This window comes from Oryzias latipes, chromosome 24 (assembly GCF_053564925.1).
Source record: "Oryzias latipes strain Hd-rR chromosome 24, Olatipes_Hd-rR_3.1".
NCBI classification, from domain to species: Eukaryota; Metazoa; Chordata; class Actinopteri; order Beloniformes; family Adrianichthyidae; genus Oryzias; species Oryzias latipes.
Window position 1 is genome coordinate 11,360,937 of NC_136260.1, and position 17,035 is coordinate 11,377,971.

Below are 17,035 nucleotides of genomic sequence, written 5' to 3' on the forward strand. Positions count from 1 at the left end.
GATATAGATGACATTCAATTGTTCTAATTTATTACTTTTTTAGCTAGAAAAAAACATTTATTTTCAAACCATAAACTCAAAAGGTAATAAAAGATTTGTTTTAGTTGCTTAGAAAACACAATATTTTGGTCTGTTCTGATCATCTTTTATACACTTTTAGTGTGTTTTTTTGCCTTCCTCATAAGATTTTCACAGATGAAGAAGTTAGCAGCCTTTCTAGAAAATATACAAACATTTTCTACATGTTGGGTTTCATATGAATCTTCTTTTTCTTAAAGTCAGACTCTAATCATGTTTTGATCAATTGTAAAAGGGTTCCCAATTTTTTTTTCTTTCAATAATGATTATGCGGTTTTGAGACAAAGTTTAAAAAGAAAAATCGTTTTCTAGAACAAAGTTTCTGCAGAGCAGCAGTAGTTCATTAGAAAATCACCTCTGAGTTGTGGGCGGGGCTGTTGGCACAGAGCAACCTTGCTCCCACTTCCCATCACCCATCTGTTTACGCACCCTCCCGCTAGCTTGCAGCCTCTCACACCCCCATCCTAACATTACTGCTGCAACAAAAATAGTGAGCAATATTCTAGCCATCCAGCTGTACAGTTCTGATTTAAATACCAGCTCAGAGGAGGAAAACAAAGACGTACATGGATCTATTTGTCTGCAAGTGGATGCATCAGAATGGAGTGGAGCAGGGACCTTGTGGCCCGCCAACTGTAGTTTTTTAGGTTACAGCTACAAGCTTTTCTCAACAGTGTTTTATCGTCTGCTTCTGAATAGAGAAATTATTTAGAAATTGTCATTCAAAGCGTAATTTTCTTTATTTATGGCCTCCATCATCAAAAAAAAATCAGACAAGAACATGCAAAATTCACCAAAAACACTATTTTCATCAGAGTGAAAAAGAGTAAATTTGGAGCTTTTTATATTGAGTAAATAATAAAGTCAAAGACCTCAGTAGATTTGAAGCTATATTATATTTCCATCACTTTCAGAAGGAAAAATAGAAATCTGATCATGCATGGAAATAGTACAATAATAGAACCTCCCCCCCCCCCCCCCCCCCCCCCCCCTGTAAAGGTTTCCTTTTTAGATTTAACTCTAATGTTTGATGTTTTTTGGTGCAGGACATGGTTAAATGGCGTTGCAGTCAGCAGTCCGGTGCAGCTTAACCACGGGGACCGGATCCTGTGGGGAAACAACCACTTCTTTAGGTAGCAGCTGTCATCACTGTGGTGCAAGCGATGCATCCCTTTACACGCCCATCCACTTTTTTCTTCCCACTTTTGCACTTCCTCTTTCTGCTTGTTTGTGCCACACAAACACACCTGTACGCTCACACACAGGATCAGCTTGCCCAGGCATCTGGCCCAAACGGGGAAAGAGGACGAGGCTGGAGCAGCACTAAAGACCTGTCTGAGCACTGATCAGCTGGAGCTGGATGTGGATGCGCTCAGCGACGTGTCGAGTGAACGGAGCTTCGGCTTCGAGTTTGCCCAGAGGGAGGTCATGATGAAAGGCATGGGCAGCAATGGTGGGTCAAACTGCAACTCCATTCAACGATGCTGTCTGTCTGTATAGCTCATGCTTTACTTTCTCTTCTTTCTCCTTCAGACCCCTTACAATCAGTGTTGCAGACTTTGGAAAGGCAGCACGAGGAAGAGAAACGCACCGCCCTGGAACGCCAGAGGCTGTTGTACGAGCATGAGCTCCAGCAGCTCCGTCAGCAGCTCACCCCTGACAAATCCCCCAACTTTCGGGATGCATCAGGGCTCCCTGTTGGTGCGTCTGCATCTATGACATCATTCGGCCCTCAGAAGCGCATGCGGCGCTGGAGTGAAGACAGGTGTTGTTCTGCTTTGTAAAGTGGAAGCATTTTATCTGATAAGTGTAACAGAATTCATCGAGGCTCTTTACTGACGTCACATGTTTGTGCTAAACCTGCTTTTGTGCTGCAGAGAGGCCATGATGACTCGCAGCCTTCTGCGTCTGAGAGAGCAGATCGTTCGGGCCAAACAGTTGGCCCAAGAGGCCAGCTTTATTGCTGAGGAGCTCAACAGAAAGACAGAGTATCAGGTCACTCTGCAGATCCCTGCAGCCAACTTAGATGCCAACAGGAAGGTAGGATGTGATGAGTTTCAAAGTAACGTGGGGAAATTTGCTGCATTACAGCTGTGACAATGAAAGACTGCATTTATGAGCCTCAAATGCAATGACATGTAATAATTCAAGAATTATTAGTGATGCATGTTGAGGCTGCAGTTGGTGCTTATGAGCTGCATTTAAAGACCCACTCCAATGAAAAGTGTGTTTTGGACGACAAATATAAAGAAAATTCAGATTAAAGTAGTATTTCTTAGTATTTCTTTATACAAATTATTGCGTATCAGGAGCATATGAAAAAATGCCATTTTAAAAAAGAGCTTTTAGAAAATATGCTGGGTGGGCCACAAGCTCCCCGCTCTGCTCCATTGTAGAAACTTTGTTTTCCTCGTCTTGGCTGGCATTTATTTCAACTGTTGATACGTTGGGAGCCCATTGAGACGACCGTTGTTGTGATTTTGGGCTATACAAATAAAATTGAATTGAGGTAAAGGGTCTGAGCTAGTGGGAGCGCCTGTAAACGGAGAGCTCTCAGTAATGAGTGATGGGAAGGTGGGCTCCACGCTAACGATCCCACTCAGAGGCAAATTTCTAATGAATTCTTGCCGCTCTGCAGAATACAGCAACAATCATAATCAAAAGAGCTCTGGGAACGCTTTGAAACTAAATCAAGAGGTGAATGGAGTGGGATTTGAATGTTTTCCTTTCACTGCAGAGAAATGCCGTTCTAAGCGAACCGGCCATCCAGGTCCGGCGTAAAAGCAGAGGAATGCAGATCTGGGCTCTGGAGAAGCTGGAGAACCGCCTGGTGGACATGAGGGAGCTGTATCAAGAGTGGAAGGACTGCGATGAAGATAATTCTGTGAGCGGAGAACAAGCCAGAGTCGTTTCTGCACCGTTGTAGTATGAAGTGTGCTCATGATAGCATTAGGCAGAGTTGAGCTTCACATTGAATACACAAGAAAGATTCTATTTATCAACAGTGATCTGCTTTTGCAGTCATTTGGTTTATTTCTGCCCCCTGTAGGTGATGCGGTCTTATTTCAAACGGGCCGACCCGTTCTTCGACGAGCAAGAGAACCACAGTCTGATTGGAGTGGCCAACGTTTTCCTGGCTTGCTTGTTCTATGACGTCAAGCTGCAGTATGCAGTGCCCATCATCAACCAGACAGGAGAGGTAGACACCCGACTGGTTTGAATTTATTGGAAACTGCAGGAATGTAAAAGATAGAAAAAGATTGATTTAATTCAGTTTTTTCTGAATTTACTAATTTAATAGATAAAAAAACGTTTCTGTCTGTTGTAAGGTGGCCGGACGTCTGCATGTTCAGGTTTGGAGAGGCAGAGAGGACGAAGGTCCTGGACATGTTGATGATCTGCTGAGCAGCACTAACGGAGACTCTCAGGAGCGCAAACTGAACTGTGTGGTGAGAGGATGCTGATTTAGCTTGTTCTTTTTTGCACATTAAACTCTGTCTACTGCCTTAAAGCACAAGCCTCTTGCATGTCCAGCTCATCACAAAAGTGCCCAGTAAACGGCTGTCTTTCCAAAATCACATTCAGAAATGAAAACGGCAATATGTGACTGTGAGAAGTTTGCAAAATCTGTGTCAGGCATGAGAAAAGGAGTTGCAAAACTGAGAGAAGTTGTTTTTTTCTATATTTCTATTCAAATTATTATATTGAATAAGAAAAAAAATAACAACCTTGAAGATTGAGGTTTGTATTGTGAATAACAGTTTTTTTTTGTTACTTCTGGTTAGTTCAAGGCAAATAGTAGTATTTTCTTAAATTATGATGGTTATAAAGGCAATTTGTGACGATTATTCTGTCATAAATAAAAATGAATACACTTTTGAGCAATTACAATATTTCAAGTTTAATATTTTTCTGCTGAAATCTTTAAATGAATTGTCAAACCTTCATTTTATGAGATCTGCAAATCACAGATTATTGAGCCTCAGAAACAAAGTTCAAAAATGACAAATTAGATTTGTTTTTGTTTTTTTTTATAGTAAGAACTAAAAGCTAAAAGCTTCTGTATTTCCTTCTTTACCCACATTTAAAGGGCATTCTCTTCCTTTGTCTCTCTCAGGTGAAAATCCTCCAGGCCACAGGTCTTCCTCGCCACCTCTCCAACTTTGTCTTCTGTCAGTATCATTTCTGGGGGCAGGAGGAGCCTGTGTTCACCGTCCCCGAGGTGACGCCGTCCAGCTCATCCTCGGCAACAGCAGCTTCCAAAGACCCTCAGTGCAATGTGGTCTTTGACTCTGCCAAGGTAAAAAAAGACCTGCTGCTGCTTATAGAAGGCACAACTCTCCATCCTCTGCTTTTCTCTTTCAGGAGTTTTCTCTTCCAGTGTCGGAGGACTTTGTGGAGTTTTTGGCTGAGGGGTCGGTGGCTATTGGAGTGTATGGCCACAAACAGGCCAACTACCGCAGGAACCTGGCACTCTGGGATCTGGGAGTGATCCAAGCCAAGACCAGATCCCTCAGAGAGAGGTCTAGTCATTTAAACTTGTAAAAACTCAATGAGAGCAGAACAAAAGGCGAGGGGATGCTTATTTTCCAGGAGAAACGCTGACACCAGCAATTAGCAGCTCAACATTCAGTCTTATTGTGAAAAAGGACTTTTACAACATTTACAAACTACATAAGAATACACTGAGAACTAGTTACTGGACTAAGTTCACTGTTTGGCAAAGCTTTTCATACAGAATGTTGTGATTTAAAAAAAACATTTTTGATTAAAAAAATATATATATATATATTAAATACATTTTATTATACAGTGTAACATTCATTTCCCCATTCACTGGGATAATGTTTAAGTATTATATTCCAACTTTTACTCATGTCATTTCTTTTTTCATGTGCAAAGTAAGATGCAGGACAAAAGTTCAGTTGCTTTCAGTCGGGTTTATTAATTCCACATCCTGAAAAAATTAATTGCAATTTCTTAGAAGTATTTAATGACGGAGCTGTTGCATCACTGATGAAGGAAAACCAGGAAAAACGCACAAGTTAGAAGTTTTTCTTTACAGAGAATATTTGTTTTGATTTTTTTTTTTAAACGACTCAAATTGTTCGACCGGATTTGAGTTACTTAAGTTTGTTTTTGTCTTCAAAATCGTTTTATGTTTCTGAATTTATTTTCTTTAGGTTTAAAACTAAAACTTTAGCAGAAGAAAACAGGTTGAAATGGTTTTTTTTGTCTCTTAACACAACATGTTTATCGTTTTTTCCAAGCTTTTTAAAATTTGAGAACTTCCCAACCTGAACAATGTTTTTGTTGTTTTCCTCTTTAAAAAACCTCAATTAGTTTTATTTTCTTAGAGTCAAATGAATGTAAACAGTATATTTTTCTGTGAATGTACCTTTATGTTTAAAGATGATTTGTCAAAACTAATATTTCCAAGACAAATGGACAAGAAATGAGAAAAATGATGGCAAATGTAAACCAGTGGCTTCCAAGAAAATGCTTCTTTGATTGTTGTGGCTCCTTGCAGGTGGAGCGAGGTGACCCGGCATCTGGAGCTGTGGGTGCAGCTGATGGAGCTGACTGAGGCGGGGGAGTTCACTCCTGTAGAAGTTCTTCCTGCTGGTGATGTCCGCACAGGAGGGATCTTTCAGCTCAAACAGGTTCACCATGCGGATTTGAACCTGTACCCCTTAAAAAATGTGCTGTTTTTTTTTTTTTTTTTTTTTTTTTTTTTTTACTTGCTGGTCTCGTTGTAGGGTCAGTCCCGACGCATTCGGGTGGGGCTGCATTCGGTACCAGACTCGGGCACCATGCCTCTCATCACAGCCTCCATCCTGTCTGTGTCTGTCGGGGATATAAGAGTTCAACAAGTGCGTCACGTCAAAAGTAGACCACAGTTGGTAAGACCTTCTCCTCTAGTATTCATGAACGGCCCGAGTTCAAGTCAGAAAGTTAACTAATTTTCTCACTGAACATTTCAGGATGAAGACATGGACAGCTATCAGGTTGGTGGATCATAGCCTGTTTAGGTGAAGACGTCTGCATCTGTGCAGTGGGAATGAAGGTGTCTGTGTGCAGGAGGTGGACCTGGAGAGGATGAGACAACATTGGCTGGACATGATCACTCAGAGGCAGGAGTATCTGGACCAGCAGCTGCAGAAGACGGTCTCCAAACCAGGTAAAATTGGCTGTGACAGCTCACCTAAGCCTTTTGAAAATGATGCAATAAAACGGTTTATCTATGGGCGTAAATATCCTCCTGACTCCCACAGAAAAAAGATTTTGTCCGGTAAAATTGGTTTTAAATCCACCAAAAACTACAATTCCCTCAGCCCCATCCCTTCACATTTTGGTATCATTAAAAAAGTCCCAAAAATCCTCTGTAGAGACCAAAAGGAGGTAATTCAGTAGTTGGGAGATATTCAGGTTTAAAATGTCGTCTACAGAAAACAAAGATACATTGGTGCTAGTCGGGAGTTCTAGAAAAACTGCCATTATGTAGAGTTTAATTTGGAAGTTTAAACAAGATGTTGGTCCCCTAGTCCTATTTTTAAACAAAAAAAATAAAATGTTTTATTGTTTTACTTTTTCAGATCTAAATCTGTTTAGTCCGTCAGTGTTTTTTCTCTCGACTGAAAGCTGCTGTTCCAAATAGAGACTTGAGTTTTCATTGTAATGTTTTAGGGCTGCGTGGTCTGAAATGTCATTTCGGAGTTTGTTTTTCTTAGTATTGCATGGTCTGAACTGTGTAAACTCTGTGCAGACTAAAACTAATCATCAATGTTTTCTATTTTTAAGTAACCCTTTTGGAGGATTGTACATGGAATAGGTTATTTCAGTGTTTTCATTATGAATATGAAAGGGCAGATTATGTATAGTACCTCAAGGTTCAACTTTTGGACCTCTGGGGTTTAACCCGTACATGCTCCCTTTGTGTCGGAGATGTTACATCACATTTATGCAGATGACACTTATATTTACATAAATTTGTCACCAAATCACAGAAGTTCATTACTGTTTTTTGGTGTCAACTCTTGGATGCGGTGAAACTTTTTTCAAGTAATAAAACAAGAGGAAATTGTTTTTGTAAATAAGAAGCAATGAATTATTATCAAAGTAGTGGTGACTCAAAAATTTTATGTCTGAATGGTTTTTAGAATCCTTCCAGACTCATAAACTACTGGAGTTGCTTCTTTATGATCCCTGCGTCCCTCTTAGGCTTCAAAAACACGAGCATTTCATTTAAACTTTCTCTTTTTTTGGTAAATACTGACATGAAAAAACAAGTTTACATTGTTTATGTGAAGTTTTTGAAAGATAAAGAAAATTTCCGTTTTACACAGTGAAGGGAAAAAAAAGAAAATGGGGGATATTGACCCAAAAGGTCCTCATTTGTGTGCGTGTGTTTTTGTGTGTGTGCATCAAGACAAGTCTGAGGAGGACGTTGAGAGGGAATCCCAGCTGTTGGAGTGTCGTCTGACCCTCACTGAGGAACGAAACGCTGTTCTGGTGCCGATGGCTGGCAGCGGCATCCCCGGGGCGCCAGTTCAAAGGTGTGTGCTTATGTAAATATAAAACTTCATTTCCTGACAGAGTGACAAATACAACTCATTAGATGGTTAGATTGGCAGCTCAAGTGCTACGTTACTCTTGTATTTTTACTGACTAGTCTGCTTCTAAAACGTCTCTTGTTCCGTTTCTTCTGCATCTTGTAAAAGTAGAACTTGAAAGTAACCTTAGGAATGTCAGCAATCAAAGATCAAAAGAGTTTTTGAAGAAAACTGTGTTTTCTGAAGCAATGCTGTGTGTTGCGACAGAATTGAGCTTGTCTTAATTACGCCTGCAGTGACTAGAATGATGAATGATGTGAGACATTTTTCTATATAAAATCTGGGCTAAATCCCCCCAAAAATCAGGATTTCTATGGTTCAGCTTGCAAAGATCACAGCAAATTTTCTAACATTAGCTAAACTAAACTATCTGTATAACAAAAGGGGTCTAAAATTAAATCTATCGTCTTAATTTGTCTAACCGATTACCATTTGAATGATATATCATGGCCTCTGTGTCTATAGACTTCCTGTTCCAGGGATGGAAACTCACGTTCCTGTGCTATTCTTGGATCTCAGTGGTTTGTTTCTTTATTTTTGTAGTATAGTTTCATCAATTAGTTGATTATTTAATCAATTAAAAAGTTAAAGTAGTTTAAATTTCATTTTTTTCCCTGCCCAGCTGATGATTTCCAGTCCAGTTTGTCGGATCCGCTGACCGGAGGGCTCGATGCGTTACTTAATGGGGAAGATGATGATGACTTCATTGAACTGCAGATTGTTAAACACTATGACCCAGAGGTAAGGGGGCCAGGCCAACATTTCCTTCAGACCCGGTCAGAAATGTCTAAGTATGCGACCTGAACGGGATGCAGGTGAAGGTGGAAGCATCCTGGGACTCCACAATTCACGACTGCCCCCAGCTAAGCCGAGCGGGCTCCGCTGACCAGAGGGTGTACCTGACCGTCCGCACCGTGGTGCAGCTGAGCCACCCGGCCCACATGCAGCTGCTCCTCAGGAAGCGCATTTGTGTGAACGTCACAGGGAAGCAGGTGACTGGCGGTTTGCAGGTTTCCTGACTTGAAGACAGGAGCTGTGGTGACAGAACAATCTGTGTGCTGTGCAGGGTTTCGCCCAGAGCTTGCTGAAGAGGATGTCTCATCGCAGTCCCATCTCCGCCTGTGGTGTCACCTTTGAAATTGTTTCCAACATCCCAGGTGTAAGTAGTAACCGTTTCTGGTTACACTCCGGTTAAACTCCAGTTCACGTAACAATTAAACTGTGGATGCTATATATCAGTTTAATCACTTTCTGCAAAAGAAAACTCGTCAGACACTATTTGGGTCGTGCAATGTGTTTTGAGTTGCTTTGACCTGCACCTTTTTTCTCCAGGACTTCCATGGTCCAGAAGACAGGGAAATGCTGGCCCGGCTGGCTGCCAGCGCCGAGGACGACCAGTCGGCTGACAGCGACGCAGCCATAGAAAAATACCTACGCAGCGTGTTAAGTGTGGAAAACATCCTCACTTTGGACAGACTCAGACAGGTTTGGGACTGCAGCTCTTGGTGGTTTAAGTTTGTCTGCATACTATTTTACATTTTAAAATTCACAACTTGTGTGTTTTATGTCTTGTGTGAGCAGGAAGTGGCTGTGAGGGAACAACTGTCAGTCAGAGGAAAAGCTGCTGGGAGTCACCTGAGCTCTCCAGACGTCCACCGGGTAAGAGGCTGAAGTCTTTCTGCAGAAACATGCAGAAGAAACCTCCGAGGCTTCAGTTTGGATATGCAGTAAAAGCACATGCCTGATTTCACTCATTTAGCTGCCTTTGAAATGAGGGAAGCTTAAGTCCTGGAGTCCCCAACCCCTGGACCAGTACCGATCTGTGGTACCACTGGGTTGACATAAATGTTTGTTATACTTACAGTCTAATTCTTTTGGAAGTTTTATTCTTTTGAAAAGCTACTGGATTATCTCCATCTCATCCGACTCATTCTTGACACATGTCAAGTAGCTCAATCATGTGTCAGGTTCATGTTTATCATTATATTTAGAAAACCCCAGTTTTAGTGACAGTTTTATTTATGTATTTTGTATTCGTCCTCGTCGAGGCTGAAGTTGGCGTCTGATATTTTTAGCTTTTCTCTATGACAGTTGTGGGTTGGGGGGAAAATCTATATCACATTTGAATGGTTCCTACATGAAATCTTGTGTACAAATAAAGTTTAAAGCAGCTGCAGATGTTTTACAGAGGATGAAGATGAACTTTACCCTTAAAAGTTATGGGAAACTGAAAGCTAAAATAGAAGGAAGTGACTGTTTGCACATAAATGGAGCAGGGTTTGGGTTCAAATACGTGGCCAGCATGAATTTCTATCACTTTTTGTGCTTCTTTGCACATAAATACATGCAAATAACATCAGTCAAAATAAAGAAAACGATAAAACTGGACTCCCACTTCAGCCTTGTACATGAAAATGTTGTCTGAAATTAAAAAGTTCGGGGCCCACTGCTGTTGACCTTTTCTTTTTTACTAATTTGCACTGTGGAGCAGTGGTTGGCACTCTTGCCTCACAGCAAGAAGGCCCCGGTTCAAGTCCCGGCTGGGGGACCTAAACCAGAATATCAATGGGGAACCTTTCTGTGTGGAGTTTCCATGTTCTCTCCGTGCATGTGTGGGTTTTCTCCGGGGACTCCGGCTTCCTCTCACCGTCCAAAAACATGCTTCATAGGTTAATTGGTTACTCTAAATTGTCCATAGGTGTGAATGTGAGTGTGCATGGGTGTGTGATTTGTGACCCTGTGACAGTTTGGTGATCTGTCCAGGATGTGTCCTGCCTTTCGCCCACAAGTGGCCAGATAGGCTCCAGCAGCCCTGTTACCCCGAAAGGGACAAACGGATCAGAAAAGGAATGACACGTTAATTTCACTTGTTGCTTTTAACCAGCTTCACTAACACCATCACTCCTAACCCTGTCAACTAGCTGTGTAGCAGCAATCTGGATCTCCGCACCTCTACTTATAAAATCCCTAACTTGAAGGTGAGGTGCATGTTTTTACTAAACCCGCCTTTTAAAATAACTCCATTTCCTTCCATCCTTGTTGTGTTGAATAAGAGAATAATATAGATTGAAATGTTTCTTTATATCACTTTCATGTTGTTCCATCCTGTGTGTGAAGGCCTGGGAGAGCCATCAAGACCTTTGTGGACCTCCTTCATCCAGACGCACAAACACAGAGACAAGTACGTCTGAAAGCCTTTATCTTCTGAGCGATTATTCCCAGCTTTCAAAAGCATTTCCTGCTTTCTTGGCTTTGATTTCATCTGCTGCATGTTTGATTTGTTTGCCAGTGGCCAACTATATCTGTCTTTTCACTCTGGATCTCATTTCGCCTCTTGTCTCCCCCCCCCCGCCCCTTTAAAAAGCAACTCCTTTTTTTTTTTTATCTTTTTCTTCTCCCGCCCTTGTTTTCTCCAGCACATTCAGGTTTCGCTGCGTCTTATCTCCCTCCAGTGACGGCTGTACCCAGGCTGCTGAAGTCCTGGCTTCCTGGTGGGAAGGATGATGGTGGAGATCAGACCTCCGCCCATCAGCAGGTATCCATCCTTCATCGCGTCCACCAGGCTCTCTGCGTCAGTGCAGTTTAAATCTAAAAATAACTTCTATCAGTCAGAAGATGGATCTATTTCCTTTGTTGTCATGACAACAAAACTAATTCAAATGACAATTAGTACTCAGAGAATGAAAGCTTTAGAGCTCAGAGTGAAGCAGGAAGAAGAAGCTACCTTTTGATGTACTCATAAAATTTAGACTTCAAGCAAAATAATAAATGAGGAACAGAAGAAGGAAATACTTAACTTTGTTTGTCACCAGAATTTTTCTTTAAAAATAAATAAATAAATAAAAAATGAATAATAGGATGCGTTAATTAAAAAAGGAACAAATGATTTGAAACAGTGGATATAACTTTAAGATCCTTAAGGCAACTTTTTCAATTTAATCTACTATTCTTGTTAATTTACAGAATCTTTTAGTTGTTTTTAATTTTTATATTAGCCTGTAGATTATTCAGTAGCTTGGTTGGGATTATAATGATCTCGAAGGTTCAGGTGATATATTAAAGTTATTGTTATGCTGCCATAAACCTAAATTTGTTTTATTTTTTATTAAAGCGTTGCATCATACTCAATACAGAATGGGCCAAAAATGCAACAAAATTCCACTTTTTTTCCAAAGGGATGAACAAATCTTTAAAAGCTGGTCCCGTATTTATGAATTAATCTTGTGGTAATGAAATCAGTTCTTGGTAGAGATGCAATTGATGGCTGGGCTTCAACTGTCTGACTGGATTCAAAACTTGATCTTAAAAAAAAAGAGCAAATATTTGCATCCTTTATTGCTTTTCATAAGTTACAAAATCATAATTTTTATCGCAAAAAATAGATTTATTGTGAGTTCTTAGCTGCAAGCAAACTGCAAAAGACGAGAAAATAATGCGTTTTGAGCCACAATCGAAGAACCTGGGTCGTTTTCTGGGACATAGATTTTGCAGGGTGGCATGAGTTCTTTAGGAATTCAGTTCTGAATTGTGTATGGGAATGTTGTCTCGAAGCAACTCCCCGATCCCTCCCTGTTGCTGAGAGCTCTCTGTTTCCCGCTAGCTTGCAGCTCCTCACAGTCCCAACGTAACATTTCTTTCGTCTGCTCCTGATTCACAACCATTTCGAAAAAAGATATACTCAGAAGTAAAATTTTAAGCTCAACTTTCTTTAAATGTCTTCCATCCTCAGAAAAATGCTAAAAGAGCATGTTAAAAACACCATTTCCATGGAAGTGGTTAACATCAGTGACCTTTTTGCAGTTTCACCGTCTCGCATACATTGACGTGTTTAAAAGTGATCAAAGGAACCTGGGCCACCCTGTTCCTCAGACGTGTTTTGTTAACCTGCAGGTTTGTTGTTCCGAGGCAGACAGGGGTAGGATAGATGTGTTTGACCTGCTGGCCGGTCTAGATCCTGTCCTCCACGTAGGTCATCCTAACATCCTCTCATTAAAAATGCCTGACTTTGATGGACAGCACTGCTGAAAGCTGAACTAATCATCATGATGAAAATCCACCTTCACATGTGAATCATCTGGGTTGATTCAGTGTTATGCTCTTCCTAAATGATCACAAAGCAAATCCTAGAATGTTTCATCAGCTGACAGATAATTTATGTTGTTACGGCTGACTCCAATGCTGAAAAAGGCTGAAACTATATAATGGAAGCAATTACAATTAAGGCGCAATCATTGTACTTGTTCCAGCACTTTATCACGATTATCTCTGCACGAGCCAAAGAACAAATGTTTTAATTGCACTTTGAGGATCTCACGTCGGCATCCAGTCGACTGATTACAGGAACAAATGTCAGAACTTTCAACACATTAAACTGATTATACACAATTATAAGCATAAAGCAGGCAACCACAGGGCCTCATTGTCTTGAGACGAATCAGAGAATGTGACGGTCAGTGTTTGTGTCCTGTTACACCGAGAAGAATGGTTAAACAGAGCTCTATGAAGGCTTAATCACAGAAGGAAAATGATGCTTTGATTGCCTCTTGAAGTTTTCTTCTGTGTCCTTCCTTCACTGCTGCAGAGTTTGCCTCGCATCGTGGTGCAGTCGCCCAGCGTGGAGGAGGACCTGAGCAACCGCCAGCAGCAGCCAGTGAGTCCAACAAATCTCATGTTTGATCGGGATCAAATTGCAAACTTTTCCATTCTGGGCTGCCTTTCTGTTTGATCCATCAGCTAGGAGGAATTTGAGGCATTTCCTCTGTAAACAAACAGCTTTCACTCAGTTGTTTGTGCTTTCCAAACAAACAGCTCCCCTCATGTCTATTGAAAGCCAGCTGGGGTTGTTGGATGGATGACGGATGGGTGAGGGTTGGATTGACGTGTAGATGCATGGATGACGGATGGATGGATGACTGATAGATGTCCGAACAGATGGATGAATATATGACAGATGGATGTGTACAACATTTAAAGTGCTTTTAGGTTGGTGTTTAATCCTTTAAAAAAACATCAAAATAATTTGTAACTGCCAAATAAAAAGTGCATCACTTAATCATTAAAACAAACAACTGCATCCATCTATAAAATAAGTGTAAAGAGTGTTAAAAAAGCTTAATATTAAAAATAAATATATTTAAAAAGTGAGTTTATACTAACATCCAACATTTCTGTTCCAGTTTAGAATTTTAATTTCTTAAATTTGTTCTGGAAGCTACTTGTTAAAAAACAGATTTGGGTTGAGTTTTCAGGCACATCTAAGGTTTTGGTTAACACTTCTATAAAGATATCCGATTGCATTTAGTCATACTTTCATTACCAAGTAGTCCAAACCATGACACTTCCTCTGCTGTGCTTAAGATCTGTGGTTCCTTCCATCCACCAAACCGAAAATTGCTAGTATTGACTCAAAAAGATTATGATTTTATGATACGAGAATTCACAATCTGTATCAAAACATCTTTTTAAAATGAAAAACAAAAATGCTGCAGAGGTACGGTGGCGTAGTGGTTAGCACTCCTGCCTCACAGCAAGAAGGCTTTGGTCCAAATCCCAGCTGGGATCTTTCTGTGTGGAGTTTCTCTCATGTGGGTTTTCTCCGAGCACTCCAGCTTCCTCCAACAGTTTGAGAACATGCTTCACAGGTGATCCTAAATCGCCCCTAGGTATGCGTGTGAGGAGACACTGGCAACCTGTTCAGGCTCCAGCAACCTCATGACTTCAAAAGGGATTCAGCAGGTTTGATGGATGGATGGATGGAGGCTGCAGAGGCCAGAGTGTATAGAAACTTCTCAAAAGTTTTAATAGCATTTCTTTTATTAAGGTGTACCAACCCAGAACAAAAAAATTTCATTATGTAGTATACTAGGATGCCATGTTATTGCTTCAAAAACTAGCATTTTGACGCCCAGAACAAATCTAAACAAGATAATGCTGCATTATTATTTTTCCACTTATACAGGCGTCCTGCCGGGATTGTTTTCTGAGAGCCACTCTGAAATGTATTGTGATATAGGCTCCTCTTCACGAGCAGCAAGATTGCTTAAATTGCGCTGAGAGCAGCAGAGGTCATATAGCCGCGTGCTTCTTTTGTCCCGTCTAAAAAAGACCGGCATTTGAATTAAAAGCCCACGCTGTCATGGCGACAGTGGATACATCTTTTGTTGAAGCGAACTCACAAATATTCGTTTAGGTTTTCAGCTCCTCCTAGATTAGTTCATCAGCTGTAGCAGATGAGACCTGCTGCATCCCAAATGAGTAGCATCCACAGAGAAAATGTTCTTTATTTGAATAATTTCTATAAACGAGAGCCATTTTTTTCCCCACTAAAGGGGGATTAAGACATTAGCTACCAGCTGATGAATGACTTAGACATCTCATTTTAGCATCCCTGGTGCTAAACCTTCTGGGAATAATCCGCTTATTGTTTTTATCCGCCGGAACTGCTGCTCCGAGTCCATCTTCTGCTGCTTTTTACATCATGTCTTCTCCCAGGTTCCCGTCAAAGAATCAGTCCCCGCTGACGCCCCAATGGAGATCCAAGGATCTGTCCCCCTCCCACCTCCCATAGTCCCAGAGGTGGACGACCTCTCCTCCTGCCTGGTGAACGACAGCGGCTACATGTCGACCAGTGTTTCCACGGCGACGCTGTCAGACGTCTACACTCTGAGCTGGGACCTGCCTTCCTCCTCCGGAAAGGTTGGGGACTTCGAGGAGGAGCCAGGTGAAGAGGAGGTGGAAAATGAGATGAAGAAGCTCCCAGAAGGTCCAGCAGAGCCCGGGGAGTCACAAGCAGGCCGTAGCAACGAGACGGAAGAGGAAGAAGAGACAAGCGCGAAGAGTAGTCAAGAAGTCCAGGTGACAGATGAGGTGAAAGATGTAGCTTCAGAAACTGACGAAAATAGCAGCTTAACAGATCAGGCCGCTTCAGAGCAGTTTGATCATGTAGAGCAGCTCAAAGAACCAGAGCTGCTAGAACAGACGCACCACTCTGAACCAGAACATCAAGAGGTGGAGGCTGCAGACCAACACAGTGAAACTCAGCAGGAGCCTAACCAAGAAGAGGCCGTTTCCGACAGCGCTGTTCCTCAAGAGGCCTCAGCTGTGCCTGAAGGCTCAACTCTACACCCAGATCTTCCTCAGTCTCCACCTGAAGGACAATTGAAGCTCGATACCTCCAGCCCAAGCAACATCTCCCTCCTGCCTTCGGCCTCAGAGGAGGTAGCATTCTCTGATTCTTTTGCCAAAACTGATCCTACTCAGTCTACAAAAGCTGCCTCATCAGCAGCCAACCCCTTCAAGATCCAGAAAGTCAAGTCTTCAGACCTCAAGTCCTTCCAGCAGATGGTGGGTGAAGAGGTGGGTACGCTTGCACAGGTGAACCGGGCCACCAGCTTGGGGACCGGACTGAACCTCTCAGTCCCAACAACCAATCTGGAAATAATCTCCGACTCGGACGAGGGAGATGAAGATGCTTGTGTCGCTCTTCCTGATTGGTTGAAGGAAGGAGAGTTTGTGACTGTTGGGACCAATAAGAGCGGGACTGTGCGATACGTCGGACCCACAGATTTTGCCAAGGGGACCTGGATCGGAGTTGAACTTGAGGTACCAGCAGGTGAGTGGAAGAGCCTCAAATCCTTTTACTCAGAAATATTTCCTTTTTTTCCCCTCTGTAACCTGGATAAACTCTTCTCCTCTAGGGAAGAACGACGGCTCTGTGGGTGGGAAGCAGTACTTCCGCTGCAACCCAGGTTACGGCGTGCTGGTAAGGCCTGACAGGGTAACCCGGGGCAGAGCCAAGCCCCGTCGCCAGCAGCAGAAACGCAGCAGCACCGGCCTCTCGGGGTCCAACCCCAACCTGACTTCCCTTACGGTGCTGGCTAAAGGTGAGGCTGTGGCGCCGGGACGCAAGAAGGGGGAGAATCGCAAATCATGGAACACTTGACAGGCGTCGTTCGGTTCTGGACTCAAAGACTTCTTTATTTAAAAGCATCTTTTCCACATTGAAAGCTTCAGAAAACGTTTTTAATGGACGTGGGAGAAAACATTTCCTTACTTTTAACTTAAAAATCAGATTGTATTTATTCCAGTCATTGAAAGACGAAGCTTCAAACTACAGATGGAGGTTTTTTTTTTATGGCCTAAACATTAAGTATTTCTTTCACTAATGCAAAGCTTTTTTTGGCTTACAGATATTTTAAAACCACTTTTAATCTGAATCGTCTGCTGGAATGTTTTTTTTTATAAGAATGTGCCTTAAAGTGTTGCTTTAAAGAATCAGATGTTGGTTTGAATCCACTATCAATTCTAAATAAATTCTCTTCTGCTGTCGCCTGAGTGAATGATGC

The 17,035-nt window shown here is 41.8% G+C and overlaps 1 protein-coding gene across 9 annotated transcripts in view; it reads left to right on the forward strand.

Moving 5' to 3' along the window:
* Window positions 1-17,018, forward strand: part of LOC101162260 (kinesin-like protein KIF13B) — a 28,510-nt gene extending 11,492 nt beyond the window's left edge. For 2 of the 9 annotated variants that reach the window (XM_078942426.1, XM_078942431.1), the window contains 27 exons: window positions 1,125-1,211; window positions 1,344-1,531; window positions 1,612-1,843; window positions 1,956-2,118; window positions 2,816-2,962; window positions 3,128-3,277; window positions 3,408-3,527; window positions 4,196-4,378; window positions 4,444-4,601; window positions 5,609-5,741; window positions 5,838-5,981; window positions 6,063-6,086; window positions 6,160-6,259; window positions 7,508-7,634; window positions 8,157-8,212; window positions 8,314-8,432; window positions 8,507-8,683; window positions 8,758-8,850; window positions 9,024-9,176; window positions 9,273-9,350; window positions 10,613-10,669; window positions 10,809-10,872; window positions 11,108-11,226; window positions 12,582-12,656; window positions 13,273-13,341; window positions 15,183-16,302; window positions 16,388-17,018. In XM_078942426.1, coding sequence (XP_078798552.1) covers window positions 1,125-1,211; window positions 1,344-1,531; window positions 1,612-1,843; window positions 1,956-2,118; window positions 2,816-2,962; window positions 3,128-3,277; window positions 3,408-3,527; window positions 4,196-4,378; window positions 4,444-4,601; window positions 5,609-5,741; window positions 5,838-5,981; window positions 6,063-6,086; window positions 6,160-6,259; window positions 7,508-7,634; window positions 8,157-8,212; window positions 8,314-8,432; window positions 8,507-8,683; window positions 8,758-8,850; window positions 9,024-9,176; window positions 9,273-9,350; window positions 10,613-10,669; window positions 10,809-10,872; window positions 11,108-11,226; window positions 12,582-12,656; window positions 13,273-13,341; window positions 15,183-16,302; window positions 16,388-16,632 — 4,381 coding nt within the window. In that variant the 3' untranslated portion in view covers window positions 16,633-17,018. The remainder of the gene's footprint in view (window positions 1-1,124; window positions 1,212-1,343; window positions 1,532-1,611; window positions 1,844-1,955; window positions 2,119-2,815; window positions 2,963-3,127; window positions 3,278-3,407; window positions 3,528-4,195; window positions 4,379-4,443; window positions 4,602-5,608; window positions 5,742-5,837; window positions 5,982-6,062; window positions 6,087-6,159; window positions 6,260-7,507; window positions 7,635-8,156; window positions 8,213-8,313; window positions 8,433-8,506; window positions 8,684-8,757; window positions 8,851-9,023; window positions 9,177-9,272; window positions 9,351-10,612; window positions 10,670-10,808; window positions 10,873-11,107; window positions 11,227-12,581; window positions 12,657-13,272; window positions 13,342-15,182; window positions 16,303-16,387) is intronic. The other 7 variants (XM_078942427.1, XM_078942429.1, XM_023953262.2 and 4 more) reach the window with 7 other exon arrangements.
* The last annotated feature ends 17 nt before the right edge of the window (window positions 17,019-17,035 follow it).